The sequence below is a fragment of the Microtus oregoni genome, unplaced genomic scaffold, assembly GCF_018167655.1.
Source record: "Microtus oregoni isolate MIOR12 unplaced genomic scaffold, Mior012 000073F_000, whole genome shotgun sequence".
Classification (NCBI taxonomy): domain Eukaryota; kingdom Metazoa; phylum Chordata; class Mammalia; order Rodentia; family Cricetidae; genus Microtus; species Microtus oregoni.
The window spans coordinates 1,636,152-1,663,032 of record NW_024543980.1 but is presented as its reverse complement, the minus strand read 5'-3'; the positions used below and the strand labels follow the sequence as shown (position 1 = coordinate 1,663,032).

The 26,881-nt window shown below is 38.3% G+C and overlaps 1 protein-coding gene across 2 annotated transcripts in view; it reads left to right on the top strand.

Moving 5' to 3' along the window:
• LOC121441029 (amine oxidase [flavin-containing] B) overlaps positions 1-14,932 on the top strand; it is a 105,667-nt gene extending 90,735 nt beyond the window's left edge. The window contains exons 9-15 of one of the 2 annotated variants that reach the window (XM_041642170.1): positions 1,176-1,272; positions 2,649-2,702; positions 6,747-6,804; positions 8,693-8,790; positions 11,947-12,058; positions 13,261-13,323; positions 14,381-14,932. In XM_041642170.1, the coding sequence (XP_041498104.1) occupies positions 1,176-1,272; positions 2,649-2,702; positions 6,747-6,804; positions 8,693-8,790; positions 11,947-12,058; positions 13,261-13,323; positions 14,381-14,533 (635 nt within the window). In that variant the 3' untranslated portion in view covers positions 14,534-14,932. The remainder of the gene's footprint in view (positions 1-1,175; positions 1,273-2,648; positions 2,703-6,746; positions 6,805-8,692; positions 8,791-11,946; positions 12,059-13,260; positions 13,324-14,380) is intronic. The other variant, XM_041642171.1, reaches the window with a different exon arrangement.
• The last annotated feature ends 11,949 nt before the right edge of the window (positions 14,933-26,881 follow it).

Below are 26,881 nucleotides of genomic sequence, written 5' to 3'. Positions count from 1 at the left end.
GCCCTGGCTGTCTTAGAATTCACTATGTAGACCAGCTAACTAGTATTGAATGCACAGAAATTCTCCTGTCTCTATCTAGAATATGCTTGGGTTAAAGATATGTGCCACCAAGCCTGTCCTTAAATTTTTTCCCATTTATTTATTTATTTGTTTGTTTGTTTGTTTGTTTATTATGTATACAATATTCTGTCTGTGTGTATGCCTGCAGGCCAGAGGAGGGCACCAGACCCCATTACAGATGGTTGTGAGCCACCATGTGGTTGCTGGGAATTGAACTCAGGACCTTTGGAAGAGCAGGCAATGCTCTTAACCTCTGAGCCATCTCTCCAGCCCCCTTAAATTTTTTTTGATAGTAAGTTTGAATTGACTGTTACAGAACTCACAGATACAGAGGTCCAACTGTATTTTGTTCCATACAGTGATGATAAGATTACCTTAATTCAGAATAAATTAAAATTCTTACCCATGTTGCTATTCTTGAAAGAAAAGAGTCTTTAGAGGTCAGGTTTAAAATGGGACTATGTGGTTCATTTTAGTTTCCCATGTGCTCTCTACCCTGTGTTCTAAAAGTTGAAGGCTGCTTCAACTGGCATTAAGTCATTAAGTGTCATGACACAGTAGGACCATCTGTAGTCCTAGCTATTCAAGAGGCTGAGGCAGGAAGGTCACATGAGACCCGGAGTTCATGACTGGCTTGAACAATATAGTGAGACCCCACCCTAAAAGAAAAGTTGGAAGAGGAGCAGCTCCTCATGAAATAGGAACATGTAGTCTCTTGTATTTCCATTTCCATTTACCACTTTGATTTTGTTCAAGACAGTGTTTTACATAGTTGGTCTCAAAATCACTATATACCTGAGGTTCCTGCCTCTACCTCCAGGTGTGGGGATCACAGGTATGTACCACCACACCCAGTTTGTTCACTGCTGGGGAACAAATCCAAGGCACTGTACCAGCTGTGCTACAATGTCTGGACCTACTCACTTTTTTCCTAAGACCTTGATTACCTAGCCGTCTCCTTGACATCAGTTTAATTTGCTTTCATATACTTAGAATATAATGTGTTATGTTTGGCCTCCAAATTTCTCAAGTTGAAAACTGTATGTTTAATTGCATTTGTTGTGGGTGAAATGATATGGTAATGAACATGTTCATTCACTTCACTGTTTTCTAAGATTTCTGTGGAACCATGGTTATTGAAGGAGAGGAAGCTCCAATTGCATACACATTGGATGATACCAAACCCGATGGCAGTTATGCCGCTATAATTGGGTAAGGCACAATTATAGTATTGTAGTCGTATTTGCTATTGGCAAAGCAATAGAATACTGTTGATTAAGGAATAAAAGCTTTGTTAAAAGATTTTTTTACTTGATAGTACTAATCTCTGAATTCAGTGTTAGAAGTATTTTATTCCTTCTTTTTAATTAATAAATACCTAGATGTCAAATACGAATAACATTTAAATTTTGTTGTATCAATTTTCTACCTCATATTTAATGTATTAGTAGATATATTTGGGGGACATCTTTACATGATAGACTGATCTTACTCAGTGTATTACTAGGAGGAGTGTTTTACTAAGTAGTTTGTGGGCATCCATGTTGTTTACTATGTTGTCTGTTGCTGCAGCAAAGTTCTTAAGACTGACCAACTGACGAAGCAAAGAGCTTCGCTGTAGCTCACAGTTTTGGAAGTGCAAGCGCATGGAATCAATATGCACTCGGCTTCTAATGAGGAACTTATGCTACTCCATACATGGCAGAAAAGTGGGAGGGATAAACATCTGTTGCAAAATCACATGGCAAGAGTGGATTGAAAGAAGCAAGCAGAGAAACCAAGCTTGCTATCTAAAATAGCCCACTCTCCTAAGAAGTAAACCACTGTTATGAAAAGCATATTAGTCCTTTGAATTTCTAACAAAAAGCATATTAGTCCTTTGAATTTCTAACAAAGTAATGTTCTGAAAGTCCCTACCACCTCTCAATGTCATTATAATTCAACATGAGTTTGGGTAATGACCATTCTATCTAACTCACAGTAAATGTTACTTATGAGAGTGAGCTTTTTTTCTGAGTCCCACTACAAAGAAGTGAAGGCCAGCCCTATCTTCACCTTGCTAGGGAAGACTGGCATAGCTGAAGAGTGTTTGGGGGTCAGTAGTGGATATAAAGACATATTTACTAGAGTAAACATTGAGATGACCAACAGAAGGCCAAGGCGAGAACAGGTAGGGCAAAACAAGTTGCTAAGAAGAAAGCAATTGTTGAGTTGGAAATGTGACAGCATCCAAAAATCTAAGTGTTACAGACAGAACCAAAGGGCAAGAGGGCAAAGGACTGGAGACCTCAGACACAGCCTTAAGTGAGCATTTGAAGTCCAAGTCCTTTCCTCTTGGTCACCAGCTTGCTGGAGGGCAGTGGTTCCGTCACCATATTACCGTAGGCAGAAATCATGGCCAGACATTTACTTTTGGTACCTTGATCTCCCAAAGCCAGAAAGTGCTCCTCACTGTCAGGAATGCAATATAAAAACAGGGACACTATGAACATTGTTAGTATATAAATGGTTTCTTCTACATGCTGCACAGAGTGTGTGTGATGAAAGAAAGTATTAAACTGCCCACTTTTTCTTATTTGTGTTTTCAGATTTATCCTGGCTCACAAAGCTAGAAAACTGACACGCCTTACCAAAGAAGAAAGGTAACAAAATGTTCTTTCTTTCTTTCTTTCTTTCTTTCTTTCTTTCTTTCTTTCTTTCTTTCTTTCTTTCTTTCTTTCTTTCTTTCTTTCTCTCTCTCTCTTTCTTTCTTTCTTTCTTCCCTCTCTTCTTCCTCTCCCTCACCCAAGTCCCTCCTCCTTCCTTCCTTTTCTCGCTCTGCTTCCTTCCCTCATTCCCTGCCAACTTCCTTTCCTCCCTCATTTGCCCTGCTTCATCCCTTGTCTGCCATTCTTCCTTCTCTTCCTATCTTCTACTGTCCTTTCTTATTTCCTTACTTCCTTTTATTTTTTAAGTTGGAAGAAAATAATTTTTTAGAGCAAGAACACATACTAAATAGGGAGTGTGGCTTTTCAAGTAAGTTGCCTTTCTTTCCTCTGCCTTTTTGTCTCCCTCCTTTCTTCTTTCATTTTTGACTATTTAGTTGTTTTTCAGTGTTTATTTGCTTTTTAACTTACAAAATACCCTATAATATGTGCATTACTAATGTGATGTATCTGCTATGCAAATGACAAGGGTCTTATATGCCACAATGCTTATTACTTAAGAACCAAATATTCAAATTACTACTTATCAAGTTATTGTACAAAGACATTATGCTCAGAACTATGAACAGTATAAAAAAGGACATAATCAGAGTGCTGAACATTTACTTATGAAGGAGAGAAGTAGACAAATTGCTAGGTTAGGCAGCACTACATAAGTGATGCATAGCAATTGTAGATTATAGATACAGAGACTAATTTCTCTGGAGGTTATGTCTTCTGGCAATTTTTCATTCACCACTGGTAACATATTTAATGACCCAAAGCCTAAATGACTTTACAATGCATTCTTTCTGTCTGCATCAGCTTGTTCTCCAAAACCAGTGCTACATTGATGCATTGCCAGAGTTGTGGAAGTCTGACTGGGACATAGATTTTAAAATATTCCCAATGGAATATAAGATCCATGAAATTTAGGAAGTGTTATCTGATTGACTCACTACTTAATCTTCAATGCCTTGAACACGTCTTTTCCCAATTTGTCTTTTTGATCATGTTCAGAACTTAATCATCATATACTGTAACAGCTGTATCTTTTTTCTTTTTGGTTTTTCGAGACAGGGTTTCTCTGTGGTTTTGGAGCCTGTCCTGGAACTAGCTCTTGTAGACCAGGCTGGTTTCGAACTCACAGAGATCCGCCTGCCTCTGCCTCCCAAGTGCTGGGATTAAAGGCGTGCGCCACCACCGCCCGGCTTCAGCTGTATCTTTTTATGTGGTCAAGGTTATTCATTTTAACAGTTTAATAAATGATCTGTCATACACAGAAAAATTCTATTCCAAAATACTGTTTGTGCTCTATCTTTTGTTTAGATTTTATTTTCTAAACATGTGTGTCATGTGGGTGAGTGCTTGTGTGTATGTCTATGTAACATGTGTGTGTGTGTGTGTGTGTGTGTGTACATGTGAGTGAAGGTTCCCTTGGAGGCCAGAGGTGTTGGATACCTCTAGAACTGAAGTTTGGGGCAACTATGAACTGCCCAGTGTAGATTCTGGGAACTTAACATGGGTCCTCCAATGAACAATATACACTCTTTTTTCTAAATATTTATTTATTCATTATGTATACAATATTCTGTCTGTGTGTATGCCTGAAGGCCAGAAGAGGGCACCAGACCCCATTACAGATGGTTGTGAGCCACCATGTTGTTGCTGGGACTTGAACTCAGGACCTTTGGAGGAGCAGGCAATGCTCTTAACCTCTGAGCCATCTCTCCAGCCCCAACAATATACACTCTTAACCACTGATTTATTTCTCCAGCCCTCCAAGATATGTATTTTTAATTATCCATTTTTCCACCACTTTGGGACTAATAATGAAAGAGGAGTTAGGTGACTTGCTGCCTAGTCAGGCTGCCCTCTGACTCACTATTTGGCCCAGGCTTGCTTTTAAGTCCCAGGCTTCCTGCCCCCATCTCTCAAGTGCTGAAATCACAGGCATGCAACACCGTGCCCATCTCTGGACTCTATCTGAAAATCTTTTCTTTTTCTGAAGTATATTTTGAAGTAAGAGTTTATATCATGGAGCGTCGAGGTACTCATGACTGCTTATTAATAACCAAAGAGTTATTGATGCCTTCTAGGATGTAGACTCTAGTAAACTGACCATGGTCTGGTGGCTGAGCTCACATCCATGAATAAATAGCTAGTACATATTGGACTTGGTGAGTCATTAAAAAAGGAGGGGATTGGGAATAGATATGGAAGGAGTTAAGGGGAAGATTGGAGGAGAGAAATGATCAAAATATATTGCATATATGTAAAAACTTCTCAAATAATAAATAAAATATAACTTTTTAAAAAGAAGTGAAGGTTCAATTTCATTTCTTTCTTTGGCAGCCATATTTTGGAATTATCAGTCTCTTCTCCAAGGGTTTAAAAGGCCCACCTTTCTGGATTCTAATCCTCTTTATAGATTTCATTCCATTTCTAATGTTACCTGCATACCTTTATTCTGTCATCATTCCTCTGTCCGTGCCAAGCTATTTCAGAGGAAGAGAGATGCAGAAGAAAGTAAGAGTTTTTGGTCATCTGCTTGTAGAAAGAGTTCCTAGATTTAAAACAAGATTACATTTTAGAAAGAGATTTAGTTTTATGTGTATGAGTGTTTTGCCTGCATGTATGTGTGTGCACCATATTGCGCTACGCCTGGTGCCTGATGATACTAGAAGAATGTGCTGGATGCCCTGGGGCAGGGATTGCAACCTGCTGTGAGCTACCACATGAATGCTGAGTATTGAACTCAAGTCCTCTGGAATAGCAGCAACTCTCTTAACTCCTGAGCCCACTCTCCAGTTCATGATAATACTACTTTTACAACTCTAAATCATGCTTACGATCCCCTTTATAGTATTACTAATCTATAAAACCAGTATTGAAACAGCTATATTTATTTAAAGACATATATCATTAGCTAGATTTATGTAGTAATAAGGGCGGCGGGGCTGCGTCCCCAGCACCCCAGCTGCCCGCACTGCTAGCTTAGCTTATGCCCCGAAATAACAACACACAAACTGTATTCATTTAAACACTGCTTGGCCCATTCTCTTCTAGGCTAATTCTCACATATTAATTTAGCCCATTTCTAATCATCTGTGTATGGCACCCCAAGGTGCGCTTACCAGGAAGATTCTAGCCTATGTCCATCCTGGGTCGGAGCTTCATCCCGGGAGCGGGGCATGGCGTCTCTCTCAGGCGTCTGCTCCTGAGAGGAGAGCTGTCGAGACTGAGCTCACTTCCTCTTCCTCCCAGCGTTCTGTTCTGTTTACTCCTACCTATCCTCTAACCAATAAAATGGGTCAAGGCAGTTCCTTTATTAGCCAATGACCTTCCTCCATCAGATTTATGTTAATTGATAAACTAGTTGATTCATCTTATTTGGTTAATTATAATTGCCGGCTTACTTCCAACTCTACCACTAGACTTAGAAGCTAGAATTTGCTAAGAATTTATTTATAAGAAACCATTATTGGACTAGAAACCTTATATTGGTGGTTTTCAAATTTGAGATTCACTTGGAAGGCTTGTAAAATGCAGACTGCTGCTACTTTCCTTTCCAAGTTGAAAAGTCAGGGGATGAACCTGAGACTCGCCTTTCCAAGTTGATATACCCAGAGATTCACTTTAGTTTCTTTCTTAAAGATTTAGCAATAGTCTCCCTATTGGTTTTAAGATATTAGAAATATGATAAACTCTTTGTTTTCAAAAATTAAAATGAAGTTGGGTATGTTCACACTTTCCTGTAATCATCTTTCATGAGAGGTCAGGGCAGGAAGAATGAGAATGCCAAGCAAGCCTGGGTTACATAGCAGTGTAGTATCTCAAACAAAAGAAAACAGTAATTAGTTAACATGAAATGCCAAAGTGGAAAAGCTAGCACTCAGAGACTTTGATACAGGGAATAAATGTCTCTGACTCTTTCTTTGTCTCAGTTCCTTTAACCTTCATTTTCATCATTAAAACATTATTTTTTTTCTCTTTGTACAGACTGAAGAAACTTTGCGAGCTATATGCAAAAGTTCTGAACTCCCAAGAAGCTCTGCAGGTAAGGTTTCCCAGCCTTTTTTCCAATGGGGAGAGGCCTGGGGTTATTTTTTGCCCCAAAAGCATTTTCAGGGACAGGTTTGTGTCAGTTGAACCCTACTGCTCATCTTTTCCCAAAGAATCACAGAAGGGTCTGTACATATAGGTTTAATGTATAAATGGTTCCATAAAGTGTGAGCTAGTCCTGTCTGTGTATATATGAGGCAAGGAACCTGGGGCATACTCTGGGCTTAGGTAGTGCTTCTTTTGTCCCTAAAGTCAGAGCTGTTCCCAGAGCAGGCATTTGGGTGACAGCAGTTTGTAAATCAAATTCTCCGGCACCGTATGAAATCATTGAATGATTGTTTAATGAGATAAGAAGTTGTTTTTGTATTTTCTAAAAGGTGATAATTTTTATTTGATAAAGTGTCTTCTAAAAAGGATATTGATGATCAATTTCTAATGCTGAAAAGATGTTGTTTTTGTCCTGGTGTGTGTTTTTATACAAAGAAAGTCACCTGCTTCAGTGTGACTTTGATATTTGTTGTGTCAGAGAAAGAAATTCCTTGGAGAAAGAGGAAATGAAAAAAATGCCCAACCTTTCTTCTGATTGGCTGCAAAGAGCCAGAGAAAGATGCTCAGAAAACAACAGCTGCCCTCAGATGTCAAAAGAAAGCATAATGATAGGGATAACACCGAAAGGGACTTAGGGCCTTTCACTACTTAGGCAGGCCCTCACACTTTGTAAATAGGGCGCCTTAAATGACTATGCAAAGTCAACTAAATGATTGAATTTAAAAAAAAAAAAGCTTTCAAAGTCTAGTTCTAAATATTTTGTTATATCAATGTTCTGTTTTCAAAATATGCTTAATAATAAACTTTCTGTCTAGGTTATTCATTGTTGGCTCCCCCCATCCCCAGGTAGAATTGAACCTAGGGTGTTGCATGCTAGGTCTGTGCTCTATTTTTATAAGGAGTTCGGATTTTGCAAATCTCTCAACTAAAATACAGCCTCTTAATGACTAAAACACATTTTCCAGACCAGTGGTTGTTTTACAGGTTCAACCATCCTGGCATAGTGAGCATATACTATTCTACCTTCAGCAAAGCTTGCTGCTACCAAAACATCGTCTCTTTCATAGATAAACACTTCTGGTTGTTTTTCTTGGTCAGCCATCCTTGTAAACTATATCATTTTCAAACTTTTTCAAAACCATTGAACACTAAGAGCTTTCTGATAGGTAAAAGAAAGTGAAACTGGAAACCGATAATTATTATGAGCAAGAACTTAAGATACCCATGTTCAGGAATAGTGGTGCATTTCCATGATCCCAGTACTTGGAAGGTAGAGGCAGGAGAGGAGAATCAAGACTCTTAGGTAAGCTTATACCACATGAGAAAACTTTGTCTCAGAGCATAATTAAATTAAGACAGGTATGTGACAAATGAGAAAACTTTGTAATGTCTGAAATTATCACAAGTTTATTATTCAAAACATTTACCTGCCCAAAGACATGTCTTAAGAAACATCAGGATAATACGGCTGTATTTCAGAAGTGCATATAGCCTTCTGTATGTACAGGTCCTGAAAGATATTTGAAAAACTGCCCAAACCCTGAAGTTTCAGTGTGATAAGTATTTGCATGGCATTTTATTGCAGTGTGTGCTATAACTAATCTAGAGATGAATTAAAACATACAGGAGGGTTGCACACATTACATGCAAATACTGCACTAATTTCTACAAAAGACTTGAGGGAGCAGGAAGGCTTGGAAGCAGTGTCTTTCAGATTCTAAGAGACAGGTGCAATTTGTTCTGTACAATGAAGTCTATAAGCATGTACTGGATACACAATAGACAAGATACCATCCTCTGCCTCTCTTTCAAGCTTTTGTCCCTCTTCCTCACAGCCAGTCCATTATGAAGAGATGAACTGGTGTGAAGAGCAGTACTCCGGAGGTTGCTACACAACCTACTTCCCTCCCGGCATCATGACCCAGTATGGAAGGTACTGCCCCATCACTGCACCAACTCATACAGGGCTGGCACACATTATTCAAACAAGCCATGTTTAATAAATAAAAATGAACCGAGCTGTGACTGAAAGCCCTGCAATTGAAGCCAAGCTCCAGATAAGTGTTACCGTGTTTCTTGCTAGTTTTTGTCAATACCAGAGAGAAAAAATATCCCCAACTTCCTTTGATGCTCATGCGTTTCATAAAGGAAGTCACAGTGCTGCACCATGTTTGCTGGTTCCGTTCTTCATTCTGCTAGAGAAGCAAACTCAACCAATATAACCAGAGAAAGTTGACACGTAAGAAGCACTTTAAATAGCCAGAGGGTTCGTTAAGATTGACAGTACTGTGTCCTAATACTTAGTCTGGAACTCAATAAACTTCCCCAGGCACTGTTCTGTGTCAATGTGGGCATGGCACTGTAAACTTAGAATCAATTCTAGACCAGGGAGGAAAGGGCTTGGGTTCCTACTCTATTACTAACAATCAACTATTTAGTCATTATTGTTGTTGGATTTGATTTTCCTTAGCACGTGGATGAGAAACACAAGATAATGTAATTATTGTCTGAGTTATTCTTTAGAAACTTTATCCTGATTATAACATATGATATGACTCTCCCATTCAGAGTTCATAGGTTTTTAGTAGTAAGAGCATTGTGCATCCAAGTATGAGTCACTGGTGTTGAGTTCAATGCATTTGATGATGATAACAAGGTGTAAATTAAGGGTCATTACTCCAATTCTCCTAGCAACACTAAACTAAATCAGGAGAAATAATGAAAGGGCATTGAGAGAGTACAACACAGAGTGTTAATGGGTAAAGGCAAGTAATCCAGCTCTCCATGAGAACCAGTGTGGAAGAAGGGTCAAAATTTGTTTAGCAGAAGATGGTTAATGATTCTGGAGATTATGTTCCTTATCTGCCTATAGAGGCCAAAATAGAATCCAGAGAAAATTTGAGGGCTAAAGGATATTGATACTGTTCAGTAAAATTCTGAGTCATTAGGTTGCTTTTCAGATATGCTAGGTACAAACTAAGTACAATTCATCGGTGTGTACTGGATAAGTGCCAACCATTTCCTTACTGTTTCTAAAGATGTCAATATCAGTACCCCCTTTCTGAAGAGTTGACAGTGTTGGAGGCAATGGTGGGAAGCAGAGGAAGGACAGAACATTAGAAATGGAAGTACTAAAGTACTAGTGCCAGTGCTTTCGTTAAAGGCTATAAAATATTCTGGGGACTTGTGGAATTCTGCAATCTCACCTTAGCTAGTGAAGTGCAATGGCTTTGTGTCAGGCTGCAGGGAGCAGAAGAAGCCTCCTGGGGAATGCAGTCTAGGCCAAATGGTATGGAAGCAATCATTGTTTGGAATCCTGCAAACGAGGCCTTGGGCAAAGCTAGGTGTGACGGGGCTATAGGAGATACTGACGACAGAATGACAAGAATCAAGGATTTAGAAGTGGCTCAACAGTTAAGAACCTTTTTTGATCATGGAAGCCTGAGATGGAATGAAAATGGCTGTAAATGGTACTCCTTTTAAGGTGTGTTTGTAAGCGTGATAACGGACTTTCATTCTTATGGGCTACATGCCTGTGATCTTTCCATCTCTTTGCTTAGAATGCTAGCACTATGGAAACTGTGATGGTAATATATTAGGTAACACATAGATGGTAAAAATAGAGATGTTGGCAGCTGCTCGACATATTTCAAATGCTGCATCTGCAGTTTTCTAGCACTGTGGCTCTTGCTGAGTCACTGCACATTGCTCTGAGCCTGTTGGTTTCTACATAATGTGAGATGTTAACTAGTAGTCTGTCATGGAGTTCTTGAAAAGATTACAAAGAAAATAGAACGGAGTACAGAGATGACATGTAGCAAGACTGTGTTAGAGTTGTTAGATCACTTGGATTCGAATACTACCTCTGCTATTTGCTGTCTGTAAACTAGAGAAAAGCACTTCACTTTTGTTGTTGGTTACATTCTAGGAAGAAGACCCTGAAGCAAGCAGTAAACAGGATAGATATTCCGCTGTGTCCTTAGGATTGAAACTAGGGAAAGGGAGAGGAAGGAAGCAAGAGTATCTGGAAGGGCAAGCGAGGTGATGATGCAATTTCAACAAAGGTGCCAGCTGACCCCATGAAGCATTCTAAAAGCATTCTAGAAGTAGAATGGTCCTTCCAAGTGGTCTCATGTTGAAGTTTGGGGCTTGCATTTTTTAAAAGCTTATTTCTGTCAGTCACTGGTGCTGGAAGGAGTCATGATGTAGTTTTCTCCAGTGGAAATAGCCACCTCCAACGAGTGCCCGCATGAGAATACCATCTTCTGGAAGGACTTCCACCAACAAACAAGTCCTTCATTCCTGGTAGTGCATCACAGGGCCTACCACAGTCTGACTCCACATTCTCCTGTGGAAATGTGTATAATAATAGTACTAGGGGTTTGGTGGGGAGTAATGAACTTTGAAGAGCTGGTGCCCAACAATTTTTAACTTAAAGTTTGATGTAATTATTCTGAAATGTAGCGAATAGGAGTTAGTTATCATTAGCCATAAGACTTATTTATTTCTTCAGTTTTAATATTATAAGCCATCTTTAAAATCATTAGACTATCCCTTTAAGACATAGATAAGGTCTGGGGATGCGGTTCAGTAGTGGAACACATACCTAGCATATATAAAGTCTTTGGATACATTATGTATTATACAGAAATAAAACAAAACAAGTAATTATTAAAAACAGATGAGGAGGGCAAAGCTTGGTTAGAAGAAACTGTCAAGTTTAATGGTAGAATAACTAGGTAAGAAATCAGAAGCATGTGACACCTTCCTCATATAAAGGTAACCATACATGCTTGGCTTAATCAGTCCCTTACTTCATAAAGATAATCAAATACTTATTTTGTCCATATTAATGTCAGATCTTTTCCCTGTAGTCTCTTGGAACCGGAGTGTGTGAACTTCAACTTTTGTTCCATTTTGCCCATGACAGAGATTATAGAATATCTAAGGTCCCTACGGAACATTATTCCACATTGCCAGTGTCTTCCTAGAAGTTTTTAATCTAAGAAATGAACTGACCTGGGTCCTCATGAGAGAACTCATTTCTGGATTTATAAAATCACATTTACTGCTCTGTGTTTGTTCCCAGGGTTCTACGTCAGCCAGTGGGCAGGATTTTCTTTGCAGGCACTGAGACGGCCACACACTGGAGTGGCTACATGGAGGGAGCTGTGGAGGCTGGGGAGAGAGCTGCCAGAGAGGTAGGGCCCAGGATCATGGGCTTGAGGTGCACAAAAGCTTGATAAACAGCTCAAAAATACCTGAGAGCTTGGCAGTATCCCCACACAAACCATATTCCCCAGCTATAGACCTGGGAAACCATTATAATAGCAGTTTTAAGGAAAAGGAACAGCTTAATCAAACAAAATAATGAAAATATCTAATATTTTACTTGAACTGGAGGTCAGATTTCAGTTGTACTTAAGAGATATTAACTGATGGTCCAGCAGTTAAGAGAGCTTCCTACTCTTTGATAGAACCTGAGTTTGGTTCCCAGTGCCCACATCAGGAGGCTCACAACTGCCTATAACTTAATTTGCAGGGGAAACAATGCCATCTTCAGAGCCAGAGGACATCTGCACATCAGACACACACATGCATATAACTACAAATACAACAGGTCTTTAAAAATAGAGGGTCTGGAAAGGGGTCTCACAGTTAAGAGCACTCATTGCTCTTGCAGAGGCTTGGTTCTCAGCACCCACATTCAGTTCTAGGGGATCTGATGGCCTCCTGTGATCTCCAAAGCTTTCTCCAAGCACCTGATGCAATTATTATTATTATTATTACAAATTTTCACTTCCTTCCCATCCTCCCCTCCTCCCATTTCCCTCCCCTTCCCCTCATTCCCTCTCTAGTCTAAAGAGCAGTCAGGGTTCCCTGCCCTGTGGGAAGTCCAAGGTCCTCCCCACTACATCCAGGTCTAGGAAGGTGAGCATCCAAACAGACTAAGTTCTCACACAGCCAGTACATGCAGTAGAATCAAAACCCAGTGCTATTGTCCTTAGCTTCTCAGTCAGCCCTCCTTATCAGCCACTCAATAAGTACACATACAGATACATTTATTAAAATTTTTAAATAAAAATGATCACCTAGACCTGATGTTATAGAATCAAAAAGTATTTCCACAAGGATTCATAATACATATTATTCTTTTTCTGGCAAGTCTTCTAGTCTCATTCCCACTAAGGTATGTTCACATACACTAAAATTTATGGTGAAACTAATGGTTGAGACCTTTTATGCCATAAATAAAAGATCTTTAGGGATCTTTCTAATGGTCAAGTAGATTTCTCTGCCCTTTACCTTGATATCCCAAGAGGCATTCACTTCATTCTTTCTTAAAGAATAAAAGAAAGATAGTATCTGTTTTGCTATTTGTCAAGGTAATCTTTCATTTCAGATTCTACATGCCATTGGGAAGATTCCAGAAGATGAAATTTGGCAGCCAGAACCAGAGTCTGTGGTAAGCTATATTTCACAAATTTACTCTAACAATGATTGTTCCCATGAGCATAATTGTATATATGCAGATTCCTTTTCTTAATGATTCTATGTATTGCTATCTAAGTAAATCACATGAATTACAGGTTTATATGAACTTTGATAAATTTACAGTGCTATATATCTTGCAAATTAATAAGAAAAAATGATTTTTATCATAAGGAAATATTTTCTAGAGAACTCTAGACATACTTAAAATTGAGTGGGGATGAGGCAAAATGGTTGCTTAGCATGTGTAAGATCCTGCATTAGATCTCTAACAAGACAAGAAACAAAAGAAAGAGGGTAAAAAGAAACAAAACTCAAAATAAGAACTCAATCATAAGAGCTTCAATGTCTATTGAATGGTCTCATTTAATGATTCTCAAAAGGAAATAGGAAAATAAGGTAGAAAAAGAAGAGGTAGGGAAAGTTTCTCATCTTTACCATGTGGTGAAGGAGTAGAACAAAGTGAAACACATTTAAACTCACTTCAATTACATTTTTTGTAATAAAACCATAGAATTTTTTTCTGACTTGCGGGAAGGATGCACAGAGTTTAGAGAGCGTGTATCCATAAGGTCAGTTATTCTTCTATCCTTTTAAGCTTAAAGCTATAGAGGACAGCCCTGACACTCCAAAATTACTGTCCGAGTACTTCTGCTAGAAATAGGTTGGTGGGCTGAGAGGGAAATTCATCCATCCTCTCTCAACAAACACTTATGATTTGCAAGGACCTGTGGTCTGAGAATGCAAGGGCTTTCAGATGGAAAGACAGAGAATAACCCCAAAGTATGATTCTGGCAGAGGATACCCTAAGAGAAAATATGAGAGGTGGAGCCATCTCAGCCTTGGGATGCAGAAAGACTAGCAAAGTCACATAAATGGCCAGGTGAAGAAGAGGGGGTGAGCCACAAGGGACTGTTGTGTTTTATACCAGAGGTTGAAATGAGTGGGTTACTCTAAAATAAATCTGAAAGAAATAGTTTCTGGAATGACATGTTCAATATTGTACTCACGCAAATGTTCTCTGAACCCAGGATGTCCCTGCACGACCCATTACCAGCACCTTCCTGGAGAGACACTTGCCTTCTGTGCCAGGCCTGCTAAAGCTGCTTGGATTGACCACCATCTTTTCAGCAACAGCTCTTGGTTTTCTGGCCCACAAAAGGGGCCTGCTTGTGCGTTTCTAAGGAAGGGCCTTCCACACCCATAGTAGTCTCATTCTGTGCAGCAGGAAGGCTTTGGGAAGGGGTTGTTATAAAATTTCACAAACACGCAGCGAACATGGAGTGAGAAATTACAGTAACTTGTTTTCCATTTTGGCTGCTTGTGAGCGCCTCTACTGTGTTCCACCCATTTCCAACTTTTCTGCCCCCTCAATTTTTAGAATAGACACACTTTGTTTTGACTGGTATTGTGCTACTCAGTAGATAGCCTTTAGTCTTGCTGTTTTGTGCAGTATTGCCAACTGATTTTTATTTTTCTTGAGAGTGGAAGTCTTACCTTGGCCGTTCTTTTGTATCTTCATTATAAGTCCATTAATTGATTAAGACACACTTAAGTAATTAAAATAAATCTGTTTGAGCATATGTTTGTTGTTTCTTCTTTTTGGGTGAACATTAAAGGTTTTGATAAGCCAAACCAAGAGTCTAGATGTTATGTGCATTTTGAAAGTGTGATTCATCATGAACTCACATATATGGTAAATAATTTAAAATTGTTCAGTAAGACACAGCTTCTTGCTCTTATCTCCAGCCAAAGTCCATCAAAATAATAGACACTAACTAACATAAGATTCATAACCTATTCAAATAATTATAACACTTCAGCTGACCTTTCATACTTCATATCAGAGTGGTGCTCTTTATTAGGTAAACCCATTAATTGCAAACTATAATGTCACAGTCCATTAAGTCCTGTATAAATTGATTATAAATGAGATCATCATTTTGAAGAGCTCACCCTTCTTGACTCCAGGGATTAATAAATAATACTAGAATTTCTGTTCCTACAGTGACATTCATGTGCATGGATTTATGGGACCTTTAGAAACTAAATGAAAAACGTAAAGAACCTGTTAAGAATTCGTATCTCTTTTGGGATTTCTAAATCTGTTTTAAAATGTACTGCTAGGATTAGAATAGTTACTTGGTGGTGGGACACTCAAGCAGCATGCCACAGCCCCAGGTTTTATCCTAAGCAGAAACAAATCAAAACTAATACAAGGAGGACGGAAATTGGAGGATTAGTGAAAATCAGGGATTTTATTATTCCTCAGTACTTATTAGTCATTTAAATTACTACAGTTGTACTGTGCTTTGTGACTTAAACTATAGGATTATTTTTCTGTTTAAGAAGAATGGGTAGCTGGCTTTGGTGGCTTACACCTAAAATTCCAGCACTTGGGAAGATTTCAGATTCAAGATCTGTCTAGATATAGATAAAGCCTATAAATAATAGAGGGGTGGAGTTTACCTCAATTGGTAGCATGCTTAATTAGCATACACAAAGCCCTAGGTTAGATCTCCAATATTTCATACAATTAGGCATGCTAATGCATGTCTATAATCCCAGAACTTGAGAAATGGAGGCGAGAAAATTGGGAGTTGAGGGTGATCATCAGATGTTTAACAGCCTTAGGAAGCATCAGACACAAGCTGAAGCAGTCCTGTAAACCAGTATGGACAATTCTCAGAAATATAAATGTAGGCCTATTGTATGGCCCGTGCAAAGGACTCAACATCATATTCCACAGACACTTGCTCAGCCATGTTCACTGCTGCTCTATTCGTAATAGCTAGTAATCAAAAGAACCTAACAGCCCTTCAACTGACGAAAGGATAATGAAATATATATATTTCATATAATATAATTTTTATATAATTCATTATATTTCATATAAATATGAAATCATGAATTTTGCAGGGAAATTAATAGAACTAAAGCATATTATACTGAATGAGATAACCTAGATGCAAAGAGATGAATAACACATATTCTGTATTATTTGTGGATCCTGGCTCTTAATCTTTAGATGGGAATCTATAACTTGGAGTAACTACAGGAAAGTAAAGGGGGATCAGGTGGTGAGAAGGAACTCTAGAGAGAGGAATAGCAGGACACCGGGGGAAATGGGAAAAGTAAGGGAGATTTAACTGAGAACAGTGGGCATAGACTATGGACAGAGAGGAAGGGGTGAGGGATTAAAAACACTAAGGATGTTTGAAAAAACCATAAGAATACATTTTAATATCTAACTAAAATCACATTGAATACCAACATATGTAAATAATTTCAAATTTATATCACAGAGGTATAAATTTGATACTTCAAGAGCCGTATTCTATTTAACACAACCCCAATACCAGACACAAGGAACCTCCTTTTGAATTGTTGGTCCTGGGAATACAAGAGACTATCCCCAAAATATAGGTTATTGCTGTTGCCCTTTGTCGTCTTAACAGAGCTTGAAAATAAAATCCTATTGCTGAAGAAACCACACACTTTGGACAAATACTTGAAGGAATTAAGCTGCTGTGTTGTAGCATAAGTGAAAATAGAGTACAAAAGAAGTTTATGTCTAGGAGGGATTATAGGAAACAGGAGGGATCAGGAACATTGTAGGAAAACCTACAGAAATCACTGTCCTGGCTCATGGGATCTCACAGAGCCTGACCCAACAACCAGGGAGCGTGCTTATGACTGACCTAGGCCCTCTACATATATGAGACAGTTGTATAGCTAGGTCTATATGTGGGACCCCAGGCAATGGGAGCACAGGCTATCTCTGATGTTTTGATTGGCTCTTGGGAACTTATTCCTCATGCTGGATTGCCTTACCCAGCCTGAATACAGAGGGAAGTGCTGAGTCTTATGGCAGCTAGATATGCCATACTTTACTGAAGTCCATGGGCAGCCTGCCCCTTTCTGGACGATCAGAAGGAGGGGTACATAGAGGGGAGGAGGAGGCAGATAGTGGGAAGAAAGGAGAGAGGGAAGGCTTTAGTAGCATGTAAGATTAACTAATTATTTTTAATAAATAAATATTAATTATTAGTAAAGAAGAATAAATAAATGTATTTGCAAACTTATATTCACAAAGAAGTACAAAAGAAAGATGATATCAAAATGCAAAATAATTCTGAGAGTAGTTTTTATTTTCTTGTTTTCGGAATTTTCTAAAATGTCTATCTTGACTATTTTAAGTAAATAAAAGACACCAAATTAAATAAATAAATATAGAGTTCCAGATCTGCCAGAATTTCTAAAAAGGAGAAAAGGAGAAAATTTCCTCATCAACAGGTTTAGATGAACAATTCAAAAATAAAAAGTAGAGTCCCTATTGTTTTATTCCTCATCCGAAGTTCTGGTGTTATTACAGTTTGTTATTGAGAGCAGAAACTCTTTCCTAGTCTTCTTTTCATACTCTGGACCCCCTATAATGCTTAAGTCATTAAAGGTATCAAATCAATAAAGAAATAGATTAATGCAATTTTCACTTTGATTCTGCCTTAGCCATCCTGAGCTACACTCACGGAGTATCTAAAATGTCTCTGTGCCAAATGAGTCAACTCTCATTTTCCTTTCTCCTCATTTTGAGAGTATCAATTATTTAAAGTGTATTTTAGTTGAGGTAGCACTAATCGCTGCTTAAATAGTTTCCATCTTGTATATATTGATGCTTATGTTATGGTTCTCAATTGGTGGCATACATTAGAGTAACTGGGGGCATTTAGATAGGGCCAAATGCCTAAGAACATGAGGAGGTTAGCACCACAGGGTGGTGGGAGTTGGGCGTTTCCTCAGCTCTTGTCTGTGAAGTTCTAGCCAAAGGTAGAGAATACTCATTTGAATATACAGGAAGGTTTAGAAACATGGCACCGAACCTCTGCCTCCATCCTCTTTCAGTTGCTGAGATACACTGAAGTAGAAGGAAGACACAGAAAATGATCTGAAATAGAGATAAACAGTTTGCTATGCTAAGCATAAGTTAAACAACATAAAGACGAGAGAAAGGAGGGGAAACTGCAGTTGGGATGTAAGACAAACAAACAAAGGGAGGCATGTGTCCTTGATCACAGAGGCTCCAGGACTGAAAAAAGTATCTTGAAAAATGGTTACCTTCCTTTGCCTCCCCTGGCCCCACCAACTCTCTAACAAGGATTTTTATGAAGACAATTCACACTAGAAGTGACCCCCAAAGAGCAAGAATGATACACCAAAGAAAAATAGAGAACTGTTCAAAGGCTATGGTGTTCAACTGGTTGCTGGGGACCCTTTGAAGAGCTGTGCAGAAGGTACTTTTAGAAAAAAAAATTGTCTCATGGTCTAAAGAAGGGAGTATTGATTGCCCACTGATCAATCTCTTTCCAGTAATATTAATTTCTTTGAAATTTCGGGCTTGCCAATAGACCAAAATGACCACTAAAACTTCTGATGATAGCTTGTTGATTTGGTTGCTATAGCAACAGCTGGAATGAAAACATGGGTTGATGAAGTGCTCAAGAGTTGTCACATTGAAAGAAGCATATTTTCATTTTTTTCCCTTTGGCTAAGAAAGAAAGATACTGAATTTTAGAAAAATAATTTGTTTATGTAATAGTATCATGGATATTTTAGATAGAGACCATCCCAATTTGGTATTGTCAAGACTGCAACTGTGGTAGATTCTAAATATAATCTGCCAGCAAAAGTCTCACACTAATGAAGTGTCTTGAGCAGTTGTTTCAAGAACCTGGCTGATTGGTCTTTTCATATTTGTGAGCACAGCCACTGCTATCCACAGGACCTGGGTAGTTTAAGCCTTGCATAGTGGTTGATATCTCTGTGGCTGCTGTCCTATAGCTGATTCTTTTGGGTTGAACCATCCCTAGTGGAGAGAAGGTGAGATTCATGAAATTCCTAAGAAATTTATGAGTTTCACAAAGTTCATGAAGCTTATAAGACTCAGGAAGCCCCTTTCTGATAATATATAAGCTGTAAGCAATTGCTAAGGGGAGGAGACTCCATAGGGCAGGTGCTTGCAAGTTGTGCAAGGGATTACAGTAATGGAACTCTCAGGAATCAACCCCCATGCTGTAGTGAGACACTTGATGATCCAGCTGCCTGGATCATCCATGCTCTTGCAGTCCCAATAAAGGCATTGGTTCACTAAGCTTGGACTCAAGATGAGATTGTTCTTTACTCTGTCATTGACTCTGTCATACATTCTCTATCTAGAATGTATAAAAATAATCTACCCAGGAAAATAATGAAACACTGGCCAGAAGGCTGAGTCGGTCTGCGTTAAACATTTTCTGTCATAATGATGAAAGACATTTGGAAAGAGAAGAGAGCAGGTTAGGTCTGAGGAATGAAATGAAGCCTGATAGCTAAATCTGAAGAGGTGACAAGAAAGTGGCTTCTGTTTCATTTGACCTACAGAGACATCTCAAATGCAAAGGTCTGTTGTTAGAAGCTTTTTGTTCATTCCTGGCTACCCAGACACTTGAAATAATCACTCAGAAACTATATTATTTGCAATGCTGTTTGGACAATAGCTTAAGCATATTGCTAGCTAGCTCTTATATCTAAAATTAACCAATTTCCATTATTTTATAATTTACCATGAGGCATGTGGCCTACCAGCAAGGTTCCAGCTTGCAGCTTACATCTTTCCCCTCTGGTGGCTACATGGCATCTTTTTTATTCCACCTTCTTTCTCCCACCATTCAGTTTAGTTTTCCCTACCTAGCTCTACTCTGCCCTACCACAGGCCAATGCAGTTTCTTTATTCATTAAGCAATAAAAGCAGCACATATTCAGAAGGACTTCCCACATCCCCTTTTCTGTTTAAATAAAAAGGAAGATTTTAACTTTAACATAGTAAAATTACATAAAACCAAACAGTTATCAAGCAAGAATTAGTTACAATATTTATATCTACTTTATCTTTTATTGTAACTAAGGAAAACTATAACTATCTATTCTTCAACTCCACCAAAGACTCCAGAATGATATAATATTACCGAATAAAAAGAAGTTCATTGTAAGCAACTTCCAAAACTCTATAATCGACAGAGACATCTTTCTACCTGGATAGTGACCCAAAGTTCTTCTGTAGCATTGGGGCATCCATCTTCAGCCTACAGGCCCATAGTATTCGGCTCACTTGTTCATGAAGCAGGAAATTCCAAAGATAGTTAAGCCTATATACGCAGTCTGTCAGTCACTTTTTTCTGTGTCCTGCAGAATGTCTGACAGACTTTTTCAAGAAGCAGAAATCCCGAAAAACTGTCTCATCTTCTTTAGGCAACTTCAGCAGTCGTTTTTCTGTGAGTCCTTAATGCCCATTTCACACAGCATAACATCAAGCAGTCCAGGCAAGAGCTGTTTCTTGCCCAAATGGCTACCAAACTACATAAGGAGCCTCTAGATGTCCATCTTCCTCTTGAAGTAGACCGCTGCTGCCAGGAGCAGATGTGTCTCACTGTCATGAAAAGTCCTAAGTTCTTAAAACATTTTAAATGCCATATTCTGAAGGTGTCTTAAAGATTTAAATACCTATCTAACTGAAATATATCTCTGTATATCTAGAAAACATAACTAACATGACTATAAACATGACTATTATATATGACTATTGATTAACCTATATATCTTACCTTACATTACATTTTTTATTTTTTTAAAAAAAAAGAGAAAAAATCTTTTTTCATTATACATACCAACCCAAGTTCACACTTCCTCCCCTCCACTCATTCTCTCCACAAACCCTTCCACCCCACCCCCATCCAATCCTCAAAGAGGATAAGGCACATTGCTTTGGGGAAAGTCCAAGGTCCTCCCTACTATATCTAGGCGAGCAAGGTATCCATCCAAAGAAAATAGGTTCTCAAAAAGCCAGTACATACAGTATGGATAAATCCTGGTGCCACTGCCATGCAACTATCAACCACCCTCAGAGGGACTAGTTTCGCCCTATGCTTGTTCCTTCCTAGTCCGGCTGGAGTTGGTGAGCTCCCATTAGCTCAGGTAGACTGTTTCATTGGGTGTACCCATCATGGTCTTGACTCCTGTGCTCATATTCTCATTCCTCCCACTCTTCAACTGGATTTTGAGAGCTCTGTCCAATCCTCCTATGTGGGTCTCTGTCTGTGTTTCCATCAGTTGCTGGATGAAGGTTCTATGGTGATATTTAAGATATTCATCAGTCTCACTACAGGGCAAGTCATGATCAGGCTTCCTCTCTTCTATTGATTAGGGATTTAGCTGGAGTCATTCTTGTGGCTTCCTGGGAATGTCTCTTAGACATTTCTTGCTAACCCTATAATGGTTCCCTCAGTCAACATATCTCTTTCCTTGCTCTCATCTCTGTTCTTTCTCCATCTCGACTAGCCCATTCCCTCAAGTTCTCCTTATCCTTCCCATTCTACCATCCTCTTCCCCTTCCATGCTTTCTTCTCCCTCCATCCTCATGCTCCCAATTTTGTCAGGCAATCTTTTCTATTTCAACTTTCCAGGTGGATGTATATATGTTTTTCTTAGGGTTCTCCTTATTACTTAGCTTCTCCAGAATCATGAACTATAGGTTAAATATCCTTTGTTTATGGTTAGTATCCATTTATGAGTGAGTACATACCATATTCATCTTTTTGAGTCTCACTCCAGATAGTGTTTTCTAATTCCATGCAAAAATTTTACACGCAAAATTCAAGATGTCATTGTTTTTTACCATTGAGTAATACTCTAATGTGTAAATGTGCCACATTTTTTTAATCCATTCTTCAGTTTAGGGGCATCTAGGTTGTTTCCAAATTCTGGCTATTAGAAATAATGCTGCTATGAATAAAGTTGAACAAATGTTTTGTAGTATGATTGAGTACCTTTTGGGTATATGCCTAAGAGTGGTATTGCTGGATCCTGAGGTAGGGCCTTGGGCTTCCCACAGGGCAGGGTACCCTGCCCTCTCTTAGGACTGGAGGGTGGGGGAGGAGGGTGAGTGTAGGAGTGGGGGGGGAGCGGGTGGAGGGGAGGAAGTGGAAATTTTGATTCCTAGTATTAATAAAGTAATAAAAATAAAAAATAAAATTATCCATTAAATTACATGAGTAATGGTATCAAAAAATCACTTGCAATTTAAAAAAAATTGTATCTGCATTTCACTAAGTACAGTTGTTTTTCTTGCCATTTCCTCTCAAACAGTACAAAATATCAGCTGTTTACAAAGTGTGTACCTTTTATTGTATTATTAGTAATCTACAGATGATTTACTTTTAAAGTATATAGGAGGATATGAATAGGTTATAGGCAAATAATATGTCATTTTATGAATGAAATTTGAGCCTCCACAAATTTGGTGTCCTATAGAGTCTAAGAACTAGTCTTTGCTGAGTACCAGGAGATAATTGCATTTGTTTAGTTACAGACAAGTATAACCCTTGAACAGAAATCTAAAACCTGTCATAACTTGTGTACCCAGAATAAGGCAATTTGAGTGTAATCATTCCCTATAATCACTATTTTTACAGTGTTTCAAGGTTAAACGTGAATGAAGATTCTTTTTAGCCTTTAAAAACATGCCTGTTGTGTATTGCTGCTGTTTGTGCACCTGGTTAAACAAAGTGTTGCTCTATGGATTTGCATATTGTCTTCTACATCTCAGAGAATATGAACAACAGTCAGTCATATGTATAAATATGAAGTCATCAAAAGAACACAACAGGAGATGGTGGATGAACAGCAACTGGGTCAGGAGAAGCTGGACAAGCAGGTTGTTACACAGAAGGACAATTATACTCTGTGTAGGGTACTTTAACTCCAGAAAGAACTCATTGACAAAGGCCTAGAAGTTTCTTGTTCTATTTTGTCACCTTGTCAGAAACATAACATCAGAAAATCTCTTGGATATATACCTGAATGTCTTACCTTAGTGTAAGTAAACTCTGTTAAACTGGATCAACCTAGAAGACAGGATCCTGGAGCACAGCTACAGAAAGTGACTGTATTGTTCATTGGGAGATGCAATGATTCTTTGTTTTATACCACTACTAGTTTCCTCTTTCTGCCTATGTCCTTAAACAACAGCTTTTTCTCGGGTCTTCCCTTGTCCTATCTCTGGAGCAGTAGTGTCCTTCAGTGGTTGACCTTTCCCACTTTCAGTATCTTGCTCAGTGAGTGAAAAGTGTCTGACTATGTCCAGTGCATGCAAGGCTTAGCAGGAGCATGCTTCCAAAACACTTTTCATGGTTTGACCTAAGAAGTGTGTGTTCCCTGCCTGAAAGGTAAATGGGAAAGAAAACTAGACTAGATATACAGGATTCAGTTTATAATTTGAGTATGAAATGTCCACCCAAATGTTTACTTTTCTGTATCTTTTCTGTATGCTTGTTCTGTATCTGGTGGAACTATACTATGACATTGAAAACTCTTTAGTGTAACGGCGTAAACGAATGCAGACAGATTGTAAATATATATATATATATATATATATATATATATATATATATAGCTTTAATGTAGAAATAGACTTACAGAACCACCTTTCCCGCGGAGACCAGGAAAGCAGAAGCGACTGCTGGGAGGGCTCTCACCAAATTTATAGGCAGACATTAGCCTGAGGAGAACACGCCCCCCAAGGGGCGGGACTTATCCCTATATCTCCCCTTTTGTCTAAATAAGACAGAACCAAACCAAATACAACTATATACAATAACAACAAATAATAAATATAACAAACAATATTGAGAACAAAAGCTTTGCTAAACATTCTATCTCAAGGAGTCCAAATAATGTAGAGAGTAACTACAATTATATAATCTTCAACTCCGTCAAAGATCTGAGAAGGGAATAAACACTACTCAACAAACGAGATATATCCAAAATGTGCAACAATTGACAGAGACAACTGACTACCTGGGCAATCACCCAAAGTCTCGTTTGCAATGTTGAGTCAACCAATTTTGGCTAAGGCCTAACATAACTGACATCCCATTATTAAAGGCAAGGAACTTTTCAAAACTATCTTACCCTGTCTTGGCAGGATATGACAGTCCTGTTTTATCCATTGATGCACGCTCTGTATCTCTGTCAGTGGTTGAGGTATGGGCATTTCTTTGCCCAAAGGCCAGTTCTGCCAAATAGAAAGGCTCCAGGTGGAGTGTCTTTGGTGCTCAACATTCTCTCGGGAATAGAGCGGTGTTGCCAGGAGCAATTGTGTCTCACTATCATGAAACTCTGAGTTAGATTAAAGGCCATTTTCTACAGCTCTTTGAAAAGGTCAAAGATTATCTATCTATACTGAGTATAATCTCTATATATCTAGAGAACCTGATTAGTCTAATTATAAATGACAAACTTAGATGACTATTTATCTATATAATTCTCAATATCTATCTAACTTAAAGACTAAGAAAATAAACAACTGTGTAACAAATGAGGATAATGACCTCCAAATATAAACACTGTACAAATATACATTGCAATATGGTAAATATATATTAATACACAAACATTATATAAGTATCTTAATCAGAAATAGAAAGGTACATTGCAATATGGTAAATACATACTATATATATTTGTCAATACAATATATGTCAATACATAAAAAATGTTTTAAACAGAGATAGAAACATGCATGCATACAATAGTCAATATAATTTAACTTTGTATCAATATACAAGAATCGATACCAATATATTTGTCTAAAAGCAGTAACTCACAATTATAAATCTATTATCCCATCATTCCCTCTTTTTTTTTTTCAAAATGATCCCTGAGCTTATAAAATTCCTCCCCCAACCTCCCAACCCCTAAATGATGTCCTTAAACCCAGGGGTAAATTTTACTGGGAGAGGGGACGTCGTCCTCTATAATTACTTCCAGCTGTCATGGGGGCGACATTCTTTCTGGGGGATCCTATGAAAGTAAAATGATGGTTAAATTTCAAGATCAATGTCTTTTAAAATTGCAAATAGTCTCTGAGTATTTTGTGGAGGTCTGGCCAGAATGTTGTATAAGATGTACACCATTTCAGCTAACCACGTTGGGATCGTCTTGTGCAGCTGGTATCCAAAACAGGTCTTGTAGTAGAGCTATCAGTATCATGACGTCATATCAACCAGGTAGAGTTGTTGTTGTGGGGCCCCATCTCCTTCCTGGAAACTTCAAATGTCACTTCAGGAAAAACTCATTGTTCATTGTGAAAAACTTAAACATTAATCATATAGACATATATAGACACACACACACACACACACACACACACACACATATATATATATATATATATTCAATGAAAGGCATGATAGATATATTCAATGAAAAGTATGATAGATATGAAGAAAAGCAAAGATGTTTTCTAAACTCATATTTCTTTCTGTCCCATATCATGGCTCTTGACATGAGACAGAAACTCTAGAAACTCTGGGTTTTTCTCTTACTAACAGGCTTGGAATTGGAGAGGGACTGAGCCAGAGTCCAACTTCAAAACCAGCTCTATAAATTTATAAAGAAATGTTTAATAAGACATATATATATATATAAATTAATACTTACAAAATGTGTCCATCCATCAGTAATTAAATATTCAGGGTCCCACAATATCTTTGAAGATGAGTATTTTCCTGTGGAGATAAGAAAAGAATCCTGCGTCCAACCTATCTGTATTTCTTACCATCAGTATGTTCGCCATCGTTATGAAAGAATTGTTATTTATCTTTTCCAAGTGGCTTCTCTCCTTCAAACCAAATCTTTATTAATTTTGATGATATCAACAATTTTTCCTCACCTGTGGAGATAAGAGCAAAACCCCTTCCCCAACGTAGCACATATCCTGGCTTCCATTGTGAGGTCAGCACATCCTTGAAATAAACTGGTTGACTTAGTTCAGTAGACTTTTCCATTATCCAATGTCTTTCTGCAGCCATTGTTCCCTTCTCATTAGCGTTGAGAAAATTCAAGGTTAACAAAGCATCATGTAACCTATTTCTGGGGGTGTTTTCCACCCTTTTCTGTTTGTTCAACATATCCGTTATAGTTCGATTTGATCTTTCTATGACTGCTTGACCTGTAGGATTGTATGGTAAACCTGTAACATGTTTGATATTGTAATAATCAAAAAACCGTTTCATTTTCCTAGAGACATAAGCAGGACCATTATCCATCTTTATTTGTGTAGGTATACCCATGATAGCCATGACTTCTAATAAATGAGTGATTACTGAATCAGCTTTTTCTGAACTTAAAGCAGTTGCCCACTGAAAGCCTGAATAAGTGTCAAGGGTGTGATGAACATATTTTAAGTTGCCAAATTCTGCAAAGTGGAACACATTCATCTGCCAGATTTCATTCCTTTGGGTGCCCCTTGGATTAGCCCCTGCAGGCAGTGGCGTTTGGTTATAGAAAGAGCAAGTAGGGCATTTCTTTACAATCTCCTTAGCTTGTTGCCATGTAATTGAAAATTCTGTCTTCAAACCTTTGCTATTAACATGATATTTTTTATGAAATTCAGAGGCTTGTAGCACACTGCCAATCAATAATTGATCAATTTCTGCATT